This window comes from Photinus pyralis, unplaced genomic scaffold, assembly GCF_008802855.1.
Source record: "Photinus pyralis isolate 1611_PpyrPB1 unplaced genomic scaffold, Ppyr1.3 Ppyr1.4_LG8, whole genome shotgun sequence".
NCBI lineage: Eukaryota > Metazoa > Arthropoda > Insecta > Coleoptera > Lampyridae > Photinus > Photinus pyralis.
Window position 1 is genome coordinate 1,571,608 of NW_022170819.1, and position 18,839 is coordinate 1,590,446.

The window sequence follows — 18,839 nt, forward strand, 5'->3', positions numbered from 1 at the left end:
TTTTTCGGTTACTTGGAGATTGACTGGAAAGAAAGCCGTAATACCATTTTCACCCTTCCCAAAAACTTAGTCTCACTCCCCTAATTTGTATTATTGTATGTTCAATTATTTAATGATGTACACATTAAAGAAAGAATGAGTTTCCATTAAAAAATTATGGATTCAAAAAGTGATCAGGGTTATTTCTTCTACAAAGTACGCCATTTTGCCAAATCCAAACAAGCACATTCATCTCGACAAAATGGCCGAATGCGTATGGTCACAATGTCTTAATCCAATGGGTTTGGCCTCAATAGGGAACGTTTCTTTTTAAGGTCGGGAGGGGTTTTCACGGCTGGTTCCTGGACTAAGAGGATTTTAAATATGTGGTTGTAGGGAGAAGCATGAGAGGATTCTTTCACCTATACTGCAATTACTTTCACGCTAATTCTCTTGGCTGAAAAGGATGGCATCGCTTTAAATTACATATTAATTCATTTCATGACTGTTGTTCACATTACAGGCAGTGTCCTTAAAAATAATAAGCTTCAGCTAGCTTAAGCACTAAGAAGAGTATTTTACATATACAACAGTATATAAGTACATTATACATAAAAATTAAAATCACAATATATTAACAATCACAATTATTTAAAAAAGGCAGCTTTCTCCAGGAACTGCTGTCTTCTAATCGCCTTCTCTTCCTCCATTCGCTTCCTTTCTTCCTGTTCTTGGCGAATTTCGTGCTCGAACTTACTTTTCTTCGATAATTCCTCAATCTAAAACAATAAAAACGATTTAATTATTTGGCACGAAGCTTAATGAAATTTATTGCTCTGGCCCAAATTGTCAACGGGATTAAATTAATACCACATGGCCATCAACAAAATTTCGTTATGTGTAATTAATATTGGCACATACACTGTCATCATGATGGAAGTTACTTAACCGTTTAATTAATGTTTATTATAACTCTGGGACATCTCACCGCAATTAGTAATAAGTAATTGAGATTTATTTTGTTGTTATTTTTAACTGCTGTTACAACCTTGATGGTGGAAGCGTTAATTAAGTGGGCAATTACCGCTGGTCAATTTGCCAAACCAGGTGCATTAACGTTGACACGAATGTTGATGGAAATGCAAATGTGAGTAACGTACGAAGTGATTCACTCTTCGATGAATCATAATAATTTTTGTTACAATTGCAATCACAACTTGTCGATCATGTAAACTTATTTTGCAATTGCGGGTCATTGACTGGCGATATGAAATTGGTAGATAATTAATTGGAATTTAAGTAGCAAACGGATCGCGTGAAAAACGTTGAGAAAATGGGCATTATTGATGAGGAAAATGAATAATGTTAGCATTGTTTGCAAAATAAAGAGCATTATTATTATTATTATAGTTCAAAAAGTATTGCTTCGACGGGAGAAGCGGGAACTGCAACAAGTATAAATTGTGAACAACTCCTGTGCAGATAAAGCGCATTTTTTTAACCGAAATAGCTTTTGCCAGTGGATATTTCTTGCAGACGCTTCGATCGTCCTTTGTGAGTACCCTCTTCCGACAATCCATATACCCGATGACGATAAGAGGTCGAGGAGGAGGGCTATGGTTGGTAGAAATTAATTCCTTTCGTTGAGACCTTTCATTAGAGTACCATGAAGGTTATCCTTTCATTATTCCCCCCCCCCCCCAAACCACCACACACACTCCCCCACCACCACGTACTTTGATAAGAGGACAAAAAGAAGAGCGGTAGTTGTTAGAAAACGGTGCCTGTCGTTTAATTAGAATAAATTGAGATTAATTTTTAACCCCCCCCCCCCCCCCCCGCGATTCGAGTCGATTGACTTTTCTAAGTCGTCGGGGGGCTAGCCTGAATCTGGCCCTTCAGAGTGACCTATTCTTATATCTGATTAGATCCTTGATTTTTGGGGAGAGGTTGAGGGGGTATTTCTGCGGTGTGCTTGTAATTACCCCTTCGATGCCTTGGATTGGTCCAGTGCAACGTAAGTTTTTGGTAAAAAAGTCCCAATTTGTGTTGCAGTTAAGGTAAGTATCCTGTGGGGCGTCTGCTACATTGCCATTGTGATTGGGAGATGGGCAGAGGTCAAAGAGGTTGGGTGTCGGAAATTTTTTGTTGGCCCCCTAGTAGATCCAATGGCTGGTTCTGACGCATTGTGTTTGTTAAATCTGAGAGGCGTTCTGGTTACCCTCAGGTACCGGAGTTCTTACGATCGTCGTCTTCTGGCTTTTTTTCTCTTCAGAGTTCTCCTGTTGGAGTTTAGTAGATTGTGTGTTCTCACAACTTCCTTGTAATTTGCTTCCAATGATTGATAATTTCCATTAAAAGCTTCAAATTGCATTTTAAGAATTTCGAGCTCTCCCTTAAGAAGCGAGTTCTCATTAGTTAGAGAACTGATGATGTCGTCTTCGAAATAAAAAAAATCTTCAGTCTTCCCACTGGGCTTCACTTAGACTCGTCTAAACTAGCTCGGAGAGCGCACTAAGAAAAATGCTGTCTAGCTGTTTCCACTTCGACGCACAACTGACTACTCGACGATCAGAATTTACAACGGCGATACCTATAAATATGAGTGTAAATAGTGGGAGAACAGCATGCGTCTGCGCTGGTCGTTTTACAGACGCGTTGTGCATTTTTCAAGTTAAACCGTCTAGTCGGTGGATCACGAAGAGAGAAACTACGCTATTAGGCTACCGTCATGACGGGGGCAAAAAATTTCGTAGCATTTCCAAAGAAAGAGAAGAAGAAAGTTGAAAATCTCCACGGCGTAACTCAGCTACGATTCTACAGCCGTGCCGCAGAGGGAAAGGTCAATTTCAAATCGAAGAAACAGTCTCAGCCGAGATTCTATAGTCGGTCCGTGCAAAGCACAGCTGGAGGAAGGGCCATTTTTATTAGAATTGGCAGACAGATTTGAGTGCCAGAGTTCGAAGGAGGGATCGCTACAACAATTTCTTAAAGTTTATTGCATTTGTGAATGGAAATAGAAGTTCTTCGTGTTATGTGTGAGGTTTTCCTAATACCGCGTTTTCAGGAGGGTAGTAAGTATAGGCCAATAGCTAGACTCCAGTGTGGTAAATTATCGTTTACACGAAGCTAGGGATGAGTGCGCATCATCAGGGTCCTGTGAGGAGATAAAGAAAGTCTTTCACGGCGCGGCTTATAAAAAGAGTCCTGGGAAAACGGCCTGCGATTCTTGAGCGAGGAGGATGTTCTCTCTGAAAGATGGCAAGGGCGCTGCGCAGCACCCTACCGAGATCGTTCGAGGTGCACGGAGTCGGTGGACTGGTGTATACGGGCGATTTCTCTGTTCTCTTCCAACTACGAAAACGCAGACTTGGACTTGATCGACCCAGTCAACAGCAGGGTCATCAAAAGAACAAACCCAAGGAAGGCGCCAGGACCGGACGGTATCGGGAACAGGGCGTTCAACGATCGCCAAAGTACCGGAATCCTGAAAAGACTGTAGGACCAATCAGAGGAGAGACCAATCAGTACGAAAAAATCGGATTGCGGAACGGTGACTCTACGGTCCACCAAGTGCTCAGAGTGGTAGAATACGCAATCAGTCCACCGGGCGGGTCTGTTTGGACGTCCCTAAGGCGATTGACCAGGTTTGGCAAAACGGGTTGCTGCGGAAGATCCTAGAGTCCGGCCTCCCCTTAGTCACAAGGCAGATGCTTTCGCGTCCGTTTCGAGGGGTGCAGGTCACGAGAGTGCAAAGCAAGAGCCGGAGTGGCCCAGGGATCACTGGTTTCGCCGTGTTCTTTCTACATGCGGGAAATTACAGACATCGTCGCCATCCAGGCAAGATCGTGGAAACCAGCGGCCATCTATAGGAGACTCCAGACAGCTCTGGACGACAAGAGTGGTATATCAGATGGAAGATAGCTGTCAACGCCAAGGAGAGCTTTCATTATCTTCCATGATCGTTAGTTAACCTTAATCATCCTTGTCTTATAATTAAAGGTGGCTGTCATTTTTATCTTTCACCATTTTATTAACCCCATTAGTCTCAATATATTTTTTTAGTTTCGGGCGTAGATTAGGATAGTGTGCTAGAACTTCTATTCAAGAGCGACTAATTGATAGTTCATTTAGTGCTACGTGAATTCTGAGAAAATGAACACAATAGTTATTTATGCCCTGAAACAGTTGGAGGAAACGTCCTAACGCAGTAGCTCGAGTTTCAAGAATTGAATTTCATCAAACAACAACAAGATCCGCGCCGAAGAGGAACATTTCCAATTGTTTAATCAATAATGATCAAAATTGTAAGGACTAATAAATTATTATCAATTTTTTTTGATTCACCAAGAAACTCTCACATCATTAGCTAATTTGTAGTCATTAGCCGAATGAGTTTCACCACAAACTTTCGATCATGTCAACGTAACGTTACATTAGCATTGTTAGCGAGTAGCGTGCGTGGAATACCTTAGCCTCGAAAAATTCCTTCGCTCCATTGACGCCGACCTGATCGACGTTAATTTCGGTCAGCTTGGCCAACTGCCCGAGACCGGAATTAGCGTCGAGTTCGCCGGCCTTCGCCTTACGATACACCAGCAGGAATTCTCGAAACGCCAAACGTCCGTCGCCGTCTTCGTCGACCTCGGCGATCATCCCCTTTAGGGCGATGTGCGTTTGCGGTGCTCCCAGCTCCTCCATCATCCTTTTCAGCTCGGAGAGGCTGAGGTAGTTGTCCTTATTTGTGTTGTATCTGAAAAAGGAAACGCATTACGTAACACGTGCATATAGTGCAATAAACCTTCATTCTTTAAAATTTCTCATACTTTCCAACTGAGGGTTGCTGAGAACACCTTTTTGCAGAGTTCCCTCAATTGATTTTCCTCACCTTGCACCCTGAAACTGTGCCAGTGTTAATCTGCCTTGAAAGTGAAGGTAGAGTAATTGACTTTCGTTCACTTTTTCTTTCAAAAATGAATATTAATGGAATGGCATACGGTTGGGACGCAAATTACTTGTTTACCATTCATTCTTAAGGTCACGGTCTTCAAGGAAAGTCGTTTTCATACTTCAATAAGTTCCACTTATTGACCTTTCACACTTGTGCCATTATTAGTTATAAATACTCAAGGATATTTTTATCGTTTGATACTTAATTGTTTAAATTAACTACTTATCTTTTATTCGAGTGTATGTACAATGAAAATGGAACTGTTTGCAAAGCATTTTAAGAGGCAATTTACTACATTTTCTCTCTGGAGATGATTAAGTATAAGGTGACAATAGTTACGCTTGACTTATTCTCCAAAGATCAGTATCAGATATTTTTGCTAATCTGTAGATATATTGCGCTTCAGAAGCAAAAGGCACTTACTTTTAATTGCCTACTTAAACGTGGGAAACTACCTTGGAGTTGAAAACTGATTGTGAATAGGACGGTTCAGAAATTTTTGTAATTCGTGCCCACACTAACGTTCCGTGTTTAAAAAGTTGTTAGGTAAAGTGTGCTAGGGCATGTTTTTCCAAAGGCGTTTCCCATTACCAACAATTTGTACTAAATACCTATTCATTTGTTACTATAAAGAAAACTGTTAGAAAATCAAGTACACTTTTATATACAGTGATTATTATTAAGAAGTAGACATAGGGATTTACGTATTGTTTTTCCCTATGTCTACTTTTAAATGAAAAAATCTCTTCTGAGGGGCGCCTAATTTTAGGCATTCAAAACTTGAAACAAATAAACATGTGGTTGTCATATAATTAGTTTGAAAATTGTTGCTTTACCTTAATCTCTTACAATGACTTAAAATGACAATTGTTTTAAGAAGTTATTTTGGTTGCACAAAATTAGGCGCCCTTCAGAAGAGATGTTTTCATGTAAAAGTAGACATAGGGAAAACCAATACACGTAAATCCCTGTCTACTTCTTAATAAATAGCCCTGTATACATATAGAGAATGCCCGAGTCGCGCGACGATCTGCCGACGCCAGATGTTCTTCATACTTGATACTTTGGGCATATGCCTAGCGTAGCCACCTCTCCCCGAATGAAGTCAACTGTCGTGGAGATGATGTCCATGAACTAGGCAGACCTACTACAGCAGACCATGGTTCTGCTTACTCATATCGTTAGTGTTCCGTTAGTGCACGTTAGTGCCACTGAAGAAATCGTTAGTGCACAAAAGGAAACACTATTTTTAAAAAATATTTGTGGGTCTGCTAACTTCATGCAGCAGACGCACATTTGTCAATTTGGCCCTGTCCTAATGCGAATTTAAAGCGGCTTCACATTCGAACGTTAGTGCTGCAAGAGATCCTCACCAAAAAGGTACCAAACCACCTCAAAATTAAACGTGGCTTATTGGAACCTGCCAACTTCACGCCGGTATACCAACAAACGAAATCCGTTTGGTTTTCTACTTTAATCGATCAATCAGTATTAGTGATCGTTAGTGTCGCAAAAAAAAGCGTTAGTGCTCAAAGCGCAGTGAAAATTTTGTTTGCTTTGTGAAAAACTATATAACGATTAAATTAGTGATGTCTTTATTAGCTCTAGTTTCTATTTCTGACGTTTACAAGTGAAGTCCTAACGAGCACTAACGAGGAGCTTCAGATTCGCATTAAGACAGAGCCACTTTAATAAATGTGGGCTTGCTGCATGAATTTAGCAAACTCATAATTTCACGTTTGAGCTCTTGCGCTTTGGGCACTAACTTTTTTTTTGCGACACTAACGATCACTAATACTGATTGATCGATTGAAGTAGAAAACCAAGCGGATTTCGTTTGTTGGGCTACCGCCGTGAAGTTGGCAGGTCCCAATAAGTCACGTTTACTTTTGAGGTGGTTTGGTACCTTTTTGATGCGGATGCCTTGCAGCACTAACGTTCGAATGTGAAGCACTACCGAGCCGCTTCAAATTCGCATTAGGACAGGGCCAGTTTGACAAATGTGCGTCTGCTGCATGAAATACCAGACCCCTTTTTACAACGTTTTGAGCTGGTACACTTTGAGCACTAACATTTATATTGGCGGCACTAACGAGCACTAATACTTATCGGTCGATTAAAGTAGAAAATCAAAGGGATTTCGTTCGTTGGTCTACTGGCATAAAGTTGGCAGGTCCCAATAACTCAAATTTAATTTTGAGGTGGTTTGGTACCTTTTTGACGCGGATTCCTTGCCGCACTAACGTTCGGATTTGAAGCACTAACGAGCACTAACGAACCGCTTCAAATTCGCATTAGGACAGAGCCAATTTGACAAATGTGGGTCTGCTGCATGAAGTTAGCAGACCCCTTTTTACAACGTTTTGAGCTGTTACACGTTGAGCACTAACGTTTATATTGGCGGCACTAACGAGCACTAACGCTGCTAGTTTAACTAGTGTAAAGATTGAATCGATTTGCTCGCAGGCCCACAAATATTTTTTTAAAAATAGTAAGTTTCCTTTTGTGCACTGACGATTTCTTCAGCGGCACTAACGTACACTAACGGAACACTAACGATATGAGTAAGCAGAACCATGGTCTGCTGCAGTAGGCCTGCCTAGTTCATGGACATGTGGAGATGTGTCCCTGGTAGGAACTATCGGGAGTGCATCTCCGTAACGTCTGTTGGGAGGGGGGGAGTAACTGGGCGTTGCCCGAGATCCGAAAAGGTATGGCCTCAGCTTCGTCACTGGAATATCTGCATTAGAGGAAGGTCTGCTTCCTTGTGATAGCCTCTCCCTCGGCGCGGTGTTCCATTAGTTTCCGATCTTTTCTCCCTTCCTTATTGTTGTCCTCTCTCTGCCTCCCTATCTATCTCCGCCTCCTCTACCTCTTGGCCGCTTGTGTTTATGTCTGATTCTTCCTCCAGCTCCAGTACTCGTCTGCTTGCTTTCTTTCTTCATTTAGTGTTTGTCTCTGTTCCACTCTTCCCATTTCCCTATGGGAATCCCCTAGGCCGCCACCGTTTGGTCGATAGTGGTGTTGTATTGGGTATTTCTTCCTGGGTCTCTCTCTTATAATCATGTATCTCTTTTCGTTGTTTATTCTAGGTATGCCTCGCCGATTTTGACGAAGTGCTCTTCTATCTTGGCTATGGCGATGAGCCTTTAGGGTGAGTGGACAACCTTGTTTTCAATTGGTGCTCGGTTTTCTCCCCAAACCATTGTATACTAGTATACTCCCCTAGGCACACGTTTATAATTATATTAGTTAGAAATTTGGGCAGTCCCAGCTGCGTCGGAGAAGTGGCTATTGCTTCGTGCTTCACTTGGTCGAAGGCCTTCACCAGGTCTATTGCTAGAAGCCATATTTTGGTTCCTCCCTCCAGGGTTCATCTAGAATCTTCCTGGTCGTGAATATGGTCGTCTGTTGATCTGAAACGTGCTTGGTATACTGGTGTCTTGGATGGTGCCCCTCTAGGCATTGTAGTAGGTAAGTTGCTTCCTTATGGTGACTTAACTTTTGGGATGAGGATCTGCACTATCTGCTGCCATTCCTTAGGGACCAAGTTCTTACTCCATATCTCCTGAATTAATTCATGTAGGTTCTTTATTAGCCATCCTGCTTTGTATTGTAGCAATCCGACCTGGGTCCTATCCTGCCCTGGCATTATCCCCTTTTTCAGTATTCGTAATATCTCCATCATCTTTTCCATAGGGGCGAGAGGGGGGAGTGCCCAGTAATCTTCTCCTCCATTACCTAGAGCCTGTGCTTCTTGGTCCTCCTTCACCCATACTGTCATCGGTACATATTTTTGGTTCCCTCCTTCTGTTTTTTTTTAAGTGCTTATCAATTTACTCATTTTTCTCCATTGGGCTAAGCTTGGCGATGTTGTCTGCATACTCGGCGCATTGTTTGATCTCTCCAAAGGTTCTGTTTTTCTCCTCTCTGGCCTTCCTTAGCTCTTTCTTCGCTTCAGGTTTGTGCGGGTTTTGCCCAAACCTCTTCAGTGCTTTGCTGTGGTGTTCCACGATTTGCTTCCTGTTCGGTGACATGGGCGGTTTCCCCCAAGTGTTTATCCCTGCTGCTTCGGCGATCCTGTTCCAAGATGGTCTCCCTTTCCCCGTTTTGTTCCTGATCTCGTCCTACTCCTTTCTATACTCCCCCCTTTTCTTTTCCCCAGTCCCCAGTTTCACCCTTACCATTTTGTGGTCCAATCCTACTCCCATTGTGTATTTGGATTTGGCCCTTACTATGTGGTCGATCTCTGATTCAGAATTTCCTTAATGTCACCTAACATGATGCCCGGGTATCTTCCGCTCTTTTACTCTATTATTTCGCTCGGAGCTTCCTGAGTTCCACCTGCCCTCTTTTGTCCGGAGGGATGTGGCATCCTATAACCGATAGTCTTCCTAGGCTCGTCTTGATTTGGGCCATAGATACACTCTCGCTTCTTTCTTCAAATTCCTCCTACTCGCGCACTCTTCTTCAAACCTGCTCTGCTTGTACACATTCGCCCGTTACATTCATGTTCCTTTGGCGTTTACACAATGATCCGCCATTTCGTTTACACGCCCCTGACACTCTTTTCCTGCGCTTCCACCATTCAGCTCAATTTTCTACATCTGGGTACCCCCTCCCAACCTCAGTATCTATAAAATGATATTGTGATGTAGAGAAGAGAAGATAGAATCCTTTTTTCTCCTTTCCTGGGGGGTATTCCATACCACCTAGATCCATCACGCCAGTTCCACATTCTTCCCCAAAACATACTACAAAATAGTACATAGGGAGCATAGAATACTTGCCAGGAAGTCCTTAGGGCTGAATGCCTTGAGGTGAAAGATAGCACCTGGGGGTTCTGGGGGGTATAGAGTACCCCCATTATCTATACAATGACATTATGATGTAGGGAAGACATGCTCAATCGTTCTTTTTTCCTGGGGTGTATTCCATACCCTCCACAGAACTCCCGTTTCCATATTAGTCTCCAAAACAAACAGTGAACATACCACATAAACCATTATTTTAGGGGAGGCACCATAGAAAGTAAGATTAGGAGCCCGTGGCGTATGGGATACTTGGCAGGAAGGCAAGACTTTGCAGTTTTTGTTAAAAAATACCACAACAGTCCTTAGGGCTGAATGTTTTGAGGGTGAACATGAGGGGGGGGGGTATTACACAAACAGTATTATTATGTATGGAGCTCGTGGAGTATAGAATACTTTCCAGCAGACCATGAGTTTGTAGTCTTTTTGAGCACGGCGGGCGGGGGGGGGGGGGGGGGGCTAAAAAAATGAACCGCTCTTTAGTTAAAAATAGAACGATTATATCCCTAATAACTCTAATCAAAACTTAATGAATAGATTGTTTATCCGTCCACAAATTTTATGTTGACCATATATACATACAGGGTGTCAATTTTAAAACTTGCAGTCGGCCATATTTTCCATACTAAAGAAGATATTGAAAATCGCGCAAAACCGTTTCGGGGGTATCGAGGGGGAACCAGAATGACGTTATGAGTGACAACTCCCCACCACCATTAACCCCACAGCCCCCCCTATTCAAAAATCTTAAATGGCAACCCCATACTTGTGACACATCGTTGGAAAGCTACTGAAAAATGCTTTCCAGTGGTACCAATGAAGTCAATATTTATTAAGACAATTTAACAAACATTTAATAATTAACAAAAAAAAAACTAAATGTTGACATTGAGGGATTTATGGCAATTTGGTCAAGAACTTTTTTTAATTTTTGTTGACTTGTCTTTAATGAATATTGACTTTATGGGTACCACTGGAAAGCATTTTTCAGTAGCTTTCCAACGATGTGTCACAAGTATGGGGTTGTCATTTAGGATTTTTGAAATGGGGGGGCTGTGGGGTTAATGGGGGTTGTCACTCATAGCGTCATTCTGGTTCCCCTCGATACCTCCGAAACGGTTTTGCGCGATTTTCAATATCATCTTTAGCTTGGAAAATATGGCCGACTGCAAAATTGGCACCCCGTATACATGTTATGTTTGTGATTTGTAATTGTTATTTACAATTTTCCGAATTAAAGATTATTGTTATTATTATTATGGAATACCCCCCTCCCCCAGGTATTATAAAAACATTATAATGTATGTCAAGGTCCAGGGACCATAAACAGTAACAGTAGGAGTATAGAATACTTGCCCGGAAGCCAAGATTTTGTAGTCTTTTGTGAGAAAACACCACAATAGGCCTTAGGGCTGAATGTTTTGAGGGAGTACGTACCGGGAGCAGGGTTCTTGGGGGCTGCCATACCCCCAGTATTACTAAAATGTTAACGAATGGCCTTTAGCTCTTGTAGATCCTGTAGTAGTGATGAAATATTACGGTCCGTGGAGATGAAGTACCCTTATCGATATATCAGGCTATTTCAGTATACAGTAGTTTTGTGCTTTCCCGATTTTGAGTTACTCAGTTTTAGAATGGGACTGCATCTTCACGCGTAGGTCCTTCAAGTATTCTTCAAAAGTTCGTTAAAGATTACCGACAGATTTTATTGTCGGTTGCATTAAAGATTCTTAAATCAGAGATTCAAAATATTAAGAAGGCAATAACTGGAGAATTATTAAAATTGTGGTATGAGTCACTGTCATCCACTTGAAAATATAGGCACAATAAGGTTTGAAGCTATATTCAATGAATTGACCATTAGTTTTAAACCACCCTGTAGAGGGGCGACCAAACTTTAAATGAGTATTGTTGGTTTTGGAAGAGTTTTTGAAATTCAAGTCAACGGAGTCAAATTTCAAAAAATTTTAAAAATCTTGAATAACTTGAAATCCTTTGATGCTGGGTATAGGGAAATGTGGTATCAAACGACGAAGATTTTCATGTAGATTTCGAAAATGCAATAAAATACAGGGTGTTCTACTTAATATAAGAAAGGTGCTATCCACACATGATAGTGTTTTCTTTCGATAAATTAGGAAAAACTATGTTGGTATGCACATTTTCAATGAGTACCTTAGGCAATGGTTTACGTGAAACAGCCTGTATTCTTAAAGGTCATAGTTAGCAATGTTATGGCAATGGCCTTTAGATCTTGAAAATTAGGACAAAGCTGTGACCCTGGCAAAGAACTTGACAGGACTTAACGAATGGTATGTAAATCCCTGTTTCATCTTGCGAATTAAGGACGTTTGAGTCATCGAATCGTCAGGGTCCCAAAGAATCTTAGGAAGCCATGAAGTGAGCTGGAAGATCATACAAAAAGAGCACTTCATTCTTGAAGGGTTTGTAACATTCTTGATTCTTTATGATTTCTTCACATTCAAAAAATTATTCAGATCTCTATATGATTCAGCGTTTTTTAGTTTCATTAGGCCAAGAAATTTGTTCTACTCTGTCGTAGATGGACGAAGTCCGCACAGTTCAATTTCTTTGAGAATTTAACAAAAAACTTTTAATTACATAATTCGCTATGGTTAGACTACTAGTATTTGCAATAAAAAAGCCATTTCATTGGACCTTTCTTCAGCTTCGGGTTCGATCTCCGACACCTACCAGATGTAGCTCGGGATCGTGACCGTTTCATGGCACGGTGCCTCATTATTATTCTCGCCACCAGAGAAAACGTTACCCAAGTAGTACTTCTTTCCGCGTTTACGTATCGCTCCAAATTTAATTCCACTTTTTAGCGTGGATTTAAAGTGTTTCCTACACTCGCTTGAAACGTCATATATCTTCACGAGAATCGTTTTCAAGTTTCTCTCCGATATGCCGTGCGATGAATTCTTCAGCGTGCTTATGTCTTTCAGGGCGTTCAGTATGGTTTGCGCAGTTTCTGTGCGTGTTGAAGACATAATTTTTTGACACTTAAAATTTTGAACTTCTAAAACAAAAGTAAATGGTTACTAGTTTTTTTATTACGTTATGGAGAAAAAATTGTTCTTATTCTGTGTTTGAACCCCTTCCTTGCTCATCAGGGTTCTTCAGAATGTTTTTTCAGGTATTGCAGATTCTTTAAATGCCTTGGGTTTTTCAGGTTCATCTGATTCTCCAGTTTGCTGAGAATGATTAAGCTTCCAATTCGGATTCTTAAAAATTTTGCACTTTTTGGAATCAGTGCCATTTTCCAGTGGCCCGATTTTTTAATTTTTCTAGTTCCCTTAACTTTTTTGATTTTTTGCATTCTTCAGATTATTCGGTTTCTTGAAATTCACAGCTTCCCGTTCGTCCCTGGATTATTTCTTTGGAGTGGTTAAAATGGATTTAAAAAAACAGGGTGCTCAAAACCGTATACTCGATTCAAAAGAAGGTGGTTCTCGCGAGGAAGGTAGAAACTATCCTACATCCAAATAGTTGCAGAAGAAGTGGAGTGAAAAGAGAACTGATTTGTCCATCCATGTTGCTTCAACGTTTTCTTCGACGCCTTCTATATTTAGCAGAAGTTTGTAAACACAAGTGAAAGTACGCACATGCTTGTCTCTCACGTGTACTAAGCAATCAGCCCACATTCCCGCACACCTTTAAAAATCCATATGAATGAATATTATTGTGCAAATTGTTTACAGCTATAAATCCATTGGCCTTGGTCAGAAGCCAAGTTGTAACTTTTATGGGTTCGAAGGGGTATTTAAAGTGGCACAATTCGATAACGTGCAATTTAAAATATAAGCGCGACTATTTTCCATTGCGTCCGCACCATAAAATGATGTAGAAAATAAAATAGAAACCTCATTGAATAACATGAAATTAAATCGAGTTTTTTTAGATGTTTGAATAATTATTCCGTTTCGTTTCAAGTACGTAAGTAGGTATGTAAATATTAGCTGTAGAGGCAGGTACCTACTCATTAAAGTCGATTGGTTATTTGGTGCGTAACCGATGAAACTCAACGTGGATGTCTCCACGTTAAATAGAGCGATAATTACCATGCAAAGTCCCGCGAGATTATAGAAAAGTAAACACTTTATGACTCTTATCGATTTTCGAAAGCAATATAACCTTCCTTTTTTACCAAAAATCGACTGTCCCAAAATTTCTCGGGAAAACACTTTTTATTATTAATTTTGATGCGTAGAATCCAAAACAATTCGCACTTTTTCGATCGGACTTCTCAATCAAAAGTTATGGACTACAAACCAATTTCGAAAGAAAATTCAAAGGGCTGTAACTTTTGAACTAGTAGCCCAATCCTGGAACTGTTTGAAATTATGGATTCTACAGGCCACATTCTATAAGGAAACTTTTTTTCCGGGTCGATCTGAGACAATTTTTTTGTCGGGGCTCAAAAAAAGGCAATGTATAACCTTCCATTTTACCAAAAATCGAATGCACCAAAATTTCTCGGGAAATCACTTTTTCTTATTAATTTTGGTGCGTAGAATCCAAAACAATTCGTACTTTTTCGATCGGACTTCTCAATCAAAAGTTATGGACTAGAAACCAATTTCGAAAGAAAATTCAAAGGGCTGTAACTTTTGAACTAGTAGCCCAATCTTGGAACTGTTTGAAATTATGGATTCTACAGGCCACATTCTATAAGAAAATGCCTTTTTCCGGTCGATCTGAGACAAATTTTTTTTCGGGGCTCAAAAGAAGGCAGTGTATAACTTTCCTTTTTTACCAAAAATCGACTGCACCAAAATTTCTCGGGAAAACACTTTTTCTTATTAATTTTGGTGCGTAGAATCCAAAACAATTCGTACTTTTTCGATCAGACTTCTCAATCAAAAGTTATAGACTAGAAACCAATTTCGAAAGAAAATTCAAAGGGCTGTAACTTTTGAACTAGTAGCTCAATCTTGGAACTGTTTGAAATTATGGATTCTACGGGCCACATTCTATAAGACAATTTTTTTTCCTGAGACAATTTTTTTTTCGGGGCTCAAAAAAAGGCAGTGTATATTAAGAAACAAACCCTCATAGAAAGGAAACAACACAGGAATAATGCACGCTCCTTGCACTACAGGCAACCACTGAAAGGGGTAGAAACTGTGAAAAAAGTTGGGGAGGGGGTGAAGTGCAGGTGGTAAAAATGGAACCAATGGCTCCAGATAGGTTTTTGGGTATTTTCGATCGAAATCAATACCCTTTTCTCTGATTCTTTATCGTGAGATTATTCTGATTCTTCAAACTCTTTAAGCCACAAGTTTTTGGGGGGATCCGAGGGGGGATCTTTCAATCCTTCAACATACTGCACTACATCTGCACGTGCAAGTGCTCGAAATTCTACCGTTTGTTCGTTTATCCGAATTTGGAGTATTTGATTTTCTCACCGTTCAATTTCTTCTGGTTCTTATAATTAATTTGAATACCTTTCTTTGCTTTTCAGAAAAGCAAGATTCAGTGAGGGCGGATCATGTTGATAGAGAATGCAATACCGAGGGGTCTGGGGGTATTTCATACTAACCCCCCCCCCCCACCCAGCACATGCAAGTTTTATGATAGGTATAGGGAAATCAACATTGTACCTTTCTCTCTCTTGGTCCTGGGAGGTATTCCATACACCAGACCCCCTGGTCCTACATTTTTGAGAAGGTAAGTATCAAACGTAACATCCGAAACTTAAGGGGTCGGGAATGCTCCTTAGAAGAGGAACATTCAATGATCTTTTTTGGAAAACTGTAAGAAATGTTTTTAGGGCGGATCATTTTGATGGATAATGTAACACGAGGGGGTCTGGAATACCCCTTAGCGCTTGCAAGATTTAGGTGTAAGGAAATGAACACTAAATCTTTCTCTCTCTTGGTCCTGGGGAGTATTTCATGCCCACGAGCTACATTTTTGAGAAGGTAAGTATCAAACATACCTAACATCCGAAACTGAAGGGGTGGGGCTAGGGGTGGGGAATGCTCCTTAGAAGAGCAAGATTCAGTGGTCCATTACTAAACTATAAGAAGAGTGGATTATTTAGATGAGAATTGTAAAACCAGGGGATCTAAGGGGTAATTCATACTACCCCCCTCCCCCAGCACATGCAAGTTTTATGATAGGTATAGGGAAATGAACATTGCACCTTTCTCTCTCTTGGTTCTGGGGGGATTCCATACACCTGACCCCCTGGTTCTACATTTATGAAAAGGTAACTATCGAACGTAACATCCGAAGCTTGAGGAGTAGGGAATGCTCTTTAGAGGAGCAAGGTACAGTGGTCCATTTTGAAAAACTGTAAGAGTTTTTAGAGCGGATCGTTGTGATGAAGAATATAACACCGGAGCGATAGTAGTTTCACTTTTATGTGTTCCTGCCATACACCTCCACAATGAATAGTTTTTGTAACTACGTCGGATGTTTCTACCCTAGTTCTCTTTGCATAATCATTTACTATAGGTCGTCTAGTACAAAAACAGTCGCAGGTAGCCGCAAAACTTATGTCTTTGTTTCGCATGGCCTAGATAGAGATGAAAATATAATATCATAATTTGTGTACACCTCACAGCCGGCCAGTTTTGCAGTGATGATTCACGTGACTGTTTTTATACTAGAAGAGCAATGGTTTGAATTATGTAATCGGCCGATTTTCAGGTAATTTAATGATAAAAGATAAACGGTACGCTAAATTAGTTGTAATGTTTCTAATTTCCGCAAGCTATCTTTTTTATAGTGCTTTATTAGCTTATTATTGCTCGAGGTTTTAGTGTACGTTAATCTTTTACTGCAAAGATTAGAACCACAGGAGTTGTTACGTCAGTTATTGTCATACGTTTGAGGACGGAAGTCCACATATCTATCAAATTGTTATCTTTTACAAACTATTTAAAATTAGGTTGGTATACATTTTAATATCGTAAAGTTATGTAGACTAATGTAACAACATCGTCTGAAGATATTACTTTTTGTGGACTTTGTGATATTTCCGAGTATGTGGTTCAGCATTCGGGAACATGCTCGTCCAGATTCTAATTTCCATGAGAGACAAGGATCAGACTTTATGATCTCCATTGTCAAAAACAAAAAATGCGTCACGAAAGATACCAATTTCGTTGAGAAAACGATCAAACTTTCAATTTCTTTGTCTAAAAACTAAAATGCTTCACGGAATTGATCAGCATTTGAGTATGGTGAACTAATAATGGAGAGGTGCACTAATTTCCTTAAGAAAAAAGGCCAAACCGAGTCAAATTGTGGTCAAAAACTAAGATATGCTGGCGTTTAAACAGAAAAAGAAAGGAATTAAATTCGATTTTCAATAAAAATTAACTTACAATGGAAGTGATAGTGAAGATCAGGTGAAAGAAGTGAAAGACGTAAATGTTAGGCTGCGTTTTGCTCATCTTTCAGCCGCTTGTCCTATATAAATCGCATTAATTTATCGCGCACGATGCTCGTAAGGCTTCCGGACGTCGTGACTCGATCTAAATACGTAAATTGAATTAAAAAAACGTCCAATCCGCCTTCCATATCTAAAGCGGAAAGATTTGGGTTAATTTAAAAATCCCAACTTTGATTAGATGTTGCATGACACGAGAAGATTGAGCGTTGACCTGATGAAGAAGAGGCGATTAATTACTGTTAATTTCGCAGAGTGTGAAAGTTTAATTAAAGGGTGTTTTAAAGTCACTCTTCAAAAAATACAAATTTGCATAAAGGAAATCGACAGCTGTGTTTTTTTTTGTTTGCGTAATTTCGTTGTGAATTACAAATTTGACTGCTTCGTGTAGGAATTTTTACGCACGTACGTTTCGCATTCCGACATTCTTGTAGGCTTTTTTTATGGAGATCTAGATTAGCACGACGTGGGCACGAAGTTGTGAGACGTAGCTTTTGAAAGATGACTTTATTTGGTTACACCCACGCTACCAAAATTGAAATTCGATCCACTAACCTTGTTAGCTTTTCGCAATAAAACTAATCACGATACATCGATTATTGAATAAAATGGAAAGTAGACACTTGTTTCCAAGAATAAGATCTACAAATCGCCAATCTTCGTGAAAACTACGCTTGATCGAGATTGCATTGCTATGGAGTATGGAGTGCCACAAGGCAACGTACTGAAGCAGCTTCTTTTTGTCATTTTTTTATGCTGTTCATCTGAACAGCTTTGCTACAGGTTGACAGATCCTTTTCATCCAATTTTGACATTGTGGGCGTTCAAAATTTTACTCAGAGGGGGAGTGGTTTTGGAGAATTTTTCTCGATATTGGCTTTCCCTGATCTAGGAAATTAAGGGGATTTGTTATTCAGTCGATTTGAGTAAGGTCCTTTTAGGGGACAATCTGAGTAAAGTCGTGTTTCGATTGATTGATTATGCGAGGGAACGTGAGGGCTGAGAGGCATGGAATACACCCCCCCCCCCTTCCCGACGATATTACGATCGTTCCAAGAAAAGACATTTAATTTAATTCATGCCATCATCATCAATTAAATTGATTACTATCCAATATATAATCCGGGGCGTAATCAGTTTGATTCGATGTTTGATTAATTTAATTCGTGGTCCAATTAATTTAATTCGCGGTATTATTAAACATATGTAATGAGTAATTACACACACACATGTAATTCCCCTTCAATTACCGGCAAAATGGTAGCCAATGGCAGGAAATTTAAAAAAATAGACCGTGTAATTTCAAACGGTAGTGTGACGTCATACACCTGCACTATCTCTCTCTTACACTTCAGTAAAACAAAAATTAATTGTAAAAATTACACTTGAAAATATACAATACAAACCCGTTTTCACACCAATCAAGAAGTAGAGGTAATGGTGCGTTTTTTTATCGTGGTCTCCCCAGGAGGCCTAATCCACGGAACGTATTCACAACTTAGAAATTAAAGTACGACAGTATTTTTTTCTAGTTACAACCTTGTGTAAATATTTAATTTTAAGCGCCATTAACTCTACCTCCTGGGTGGTGTGTAAACGGGTTTGTATTGTATATTTCCAATTTTTACAATTAATTTTTGTTTTGTGAATGTAATACTTTGATCATTTATTT

The 18,839-nt window shown here is 40.0% G+C and overlaps 1 protein-coding gene across 1 annotated transcript in view; it reads right to left on the reverse strand.

Annotated features, from left to right (window-relative positions):
• Positions 1-455: 455 nt before the first annotated feature.
• LOC116179658 (EF-hand domain-containing protein D2 homolog) overlaps positions 456-18,839 on the reverse strand; it is a 33,024-nt gene continuing 14,640 nt past the window's right edge. The window contains exons 2-3 of the mRNA XM_031499467.1: positions 4,450-4,732; positions 456-758 (exon numbers count right to left, since the gene is read on the reverse strand). Coding sequence (XP_031355327.1) covers positions 627-758; positions 4,450-4,732 — 415 coding nt within the window. The 3' untranslated portion in view covers positions 456-626. The remainder of the gene's footprint in view (positions 759-4,449; positions 4,733-18,839) is intronic.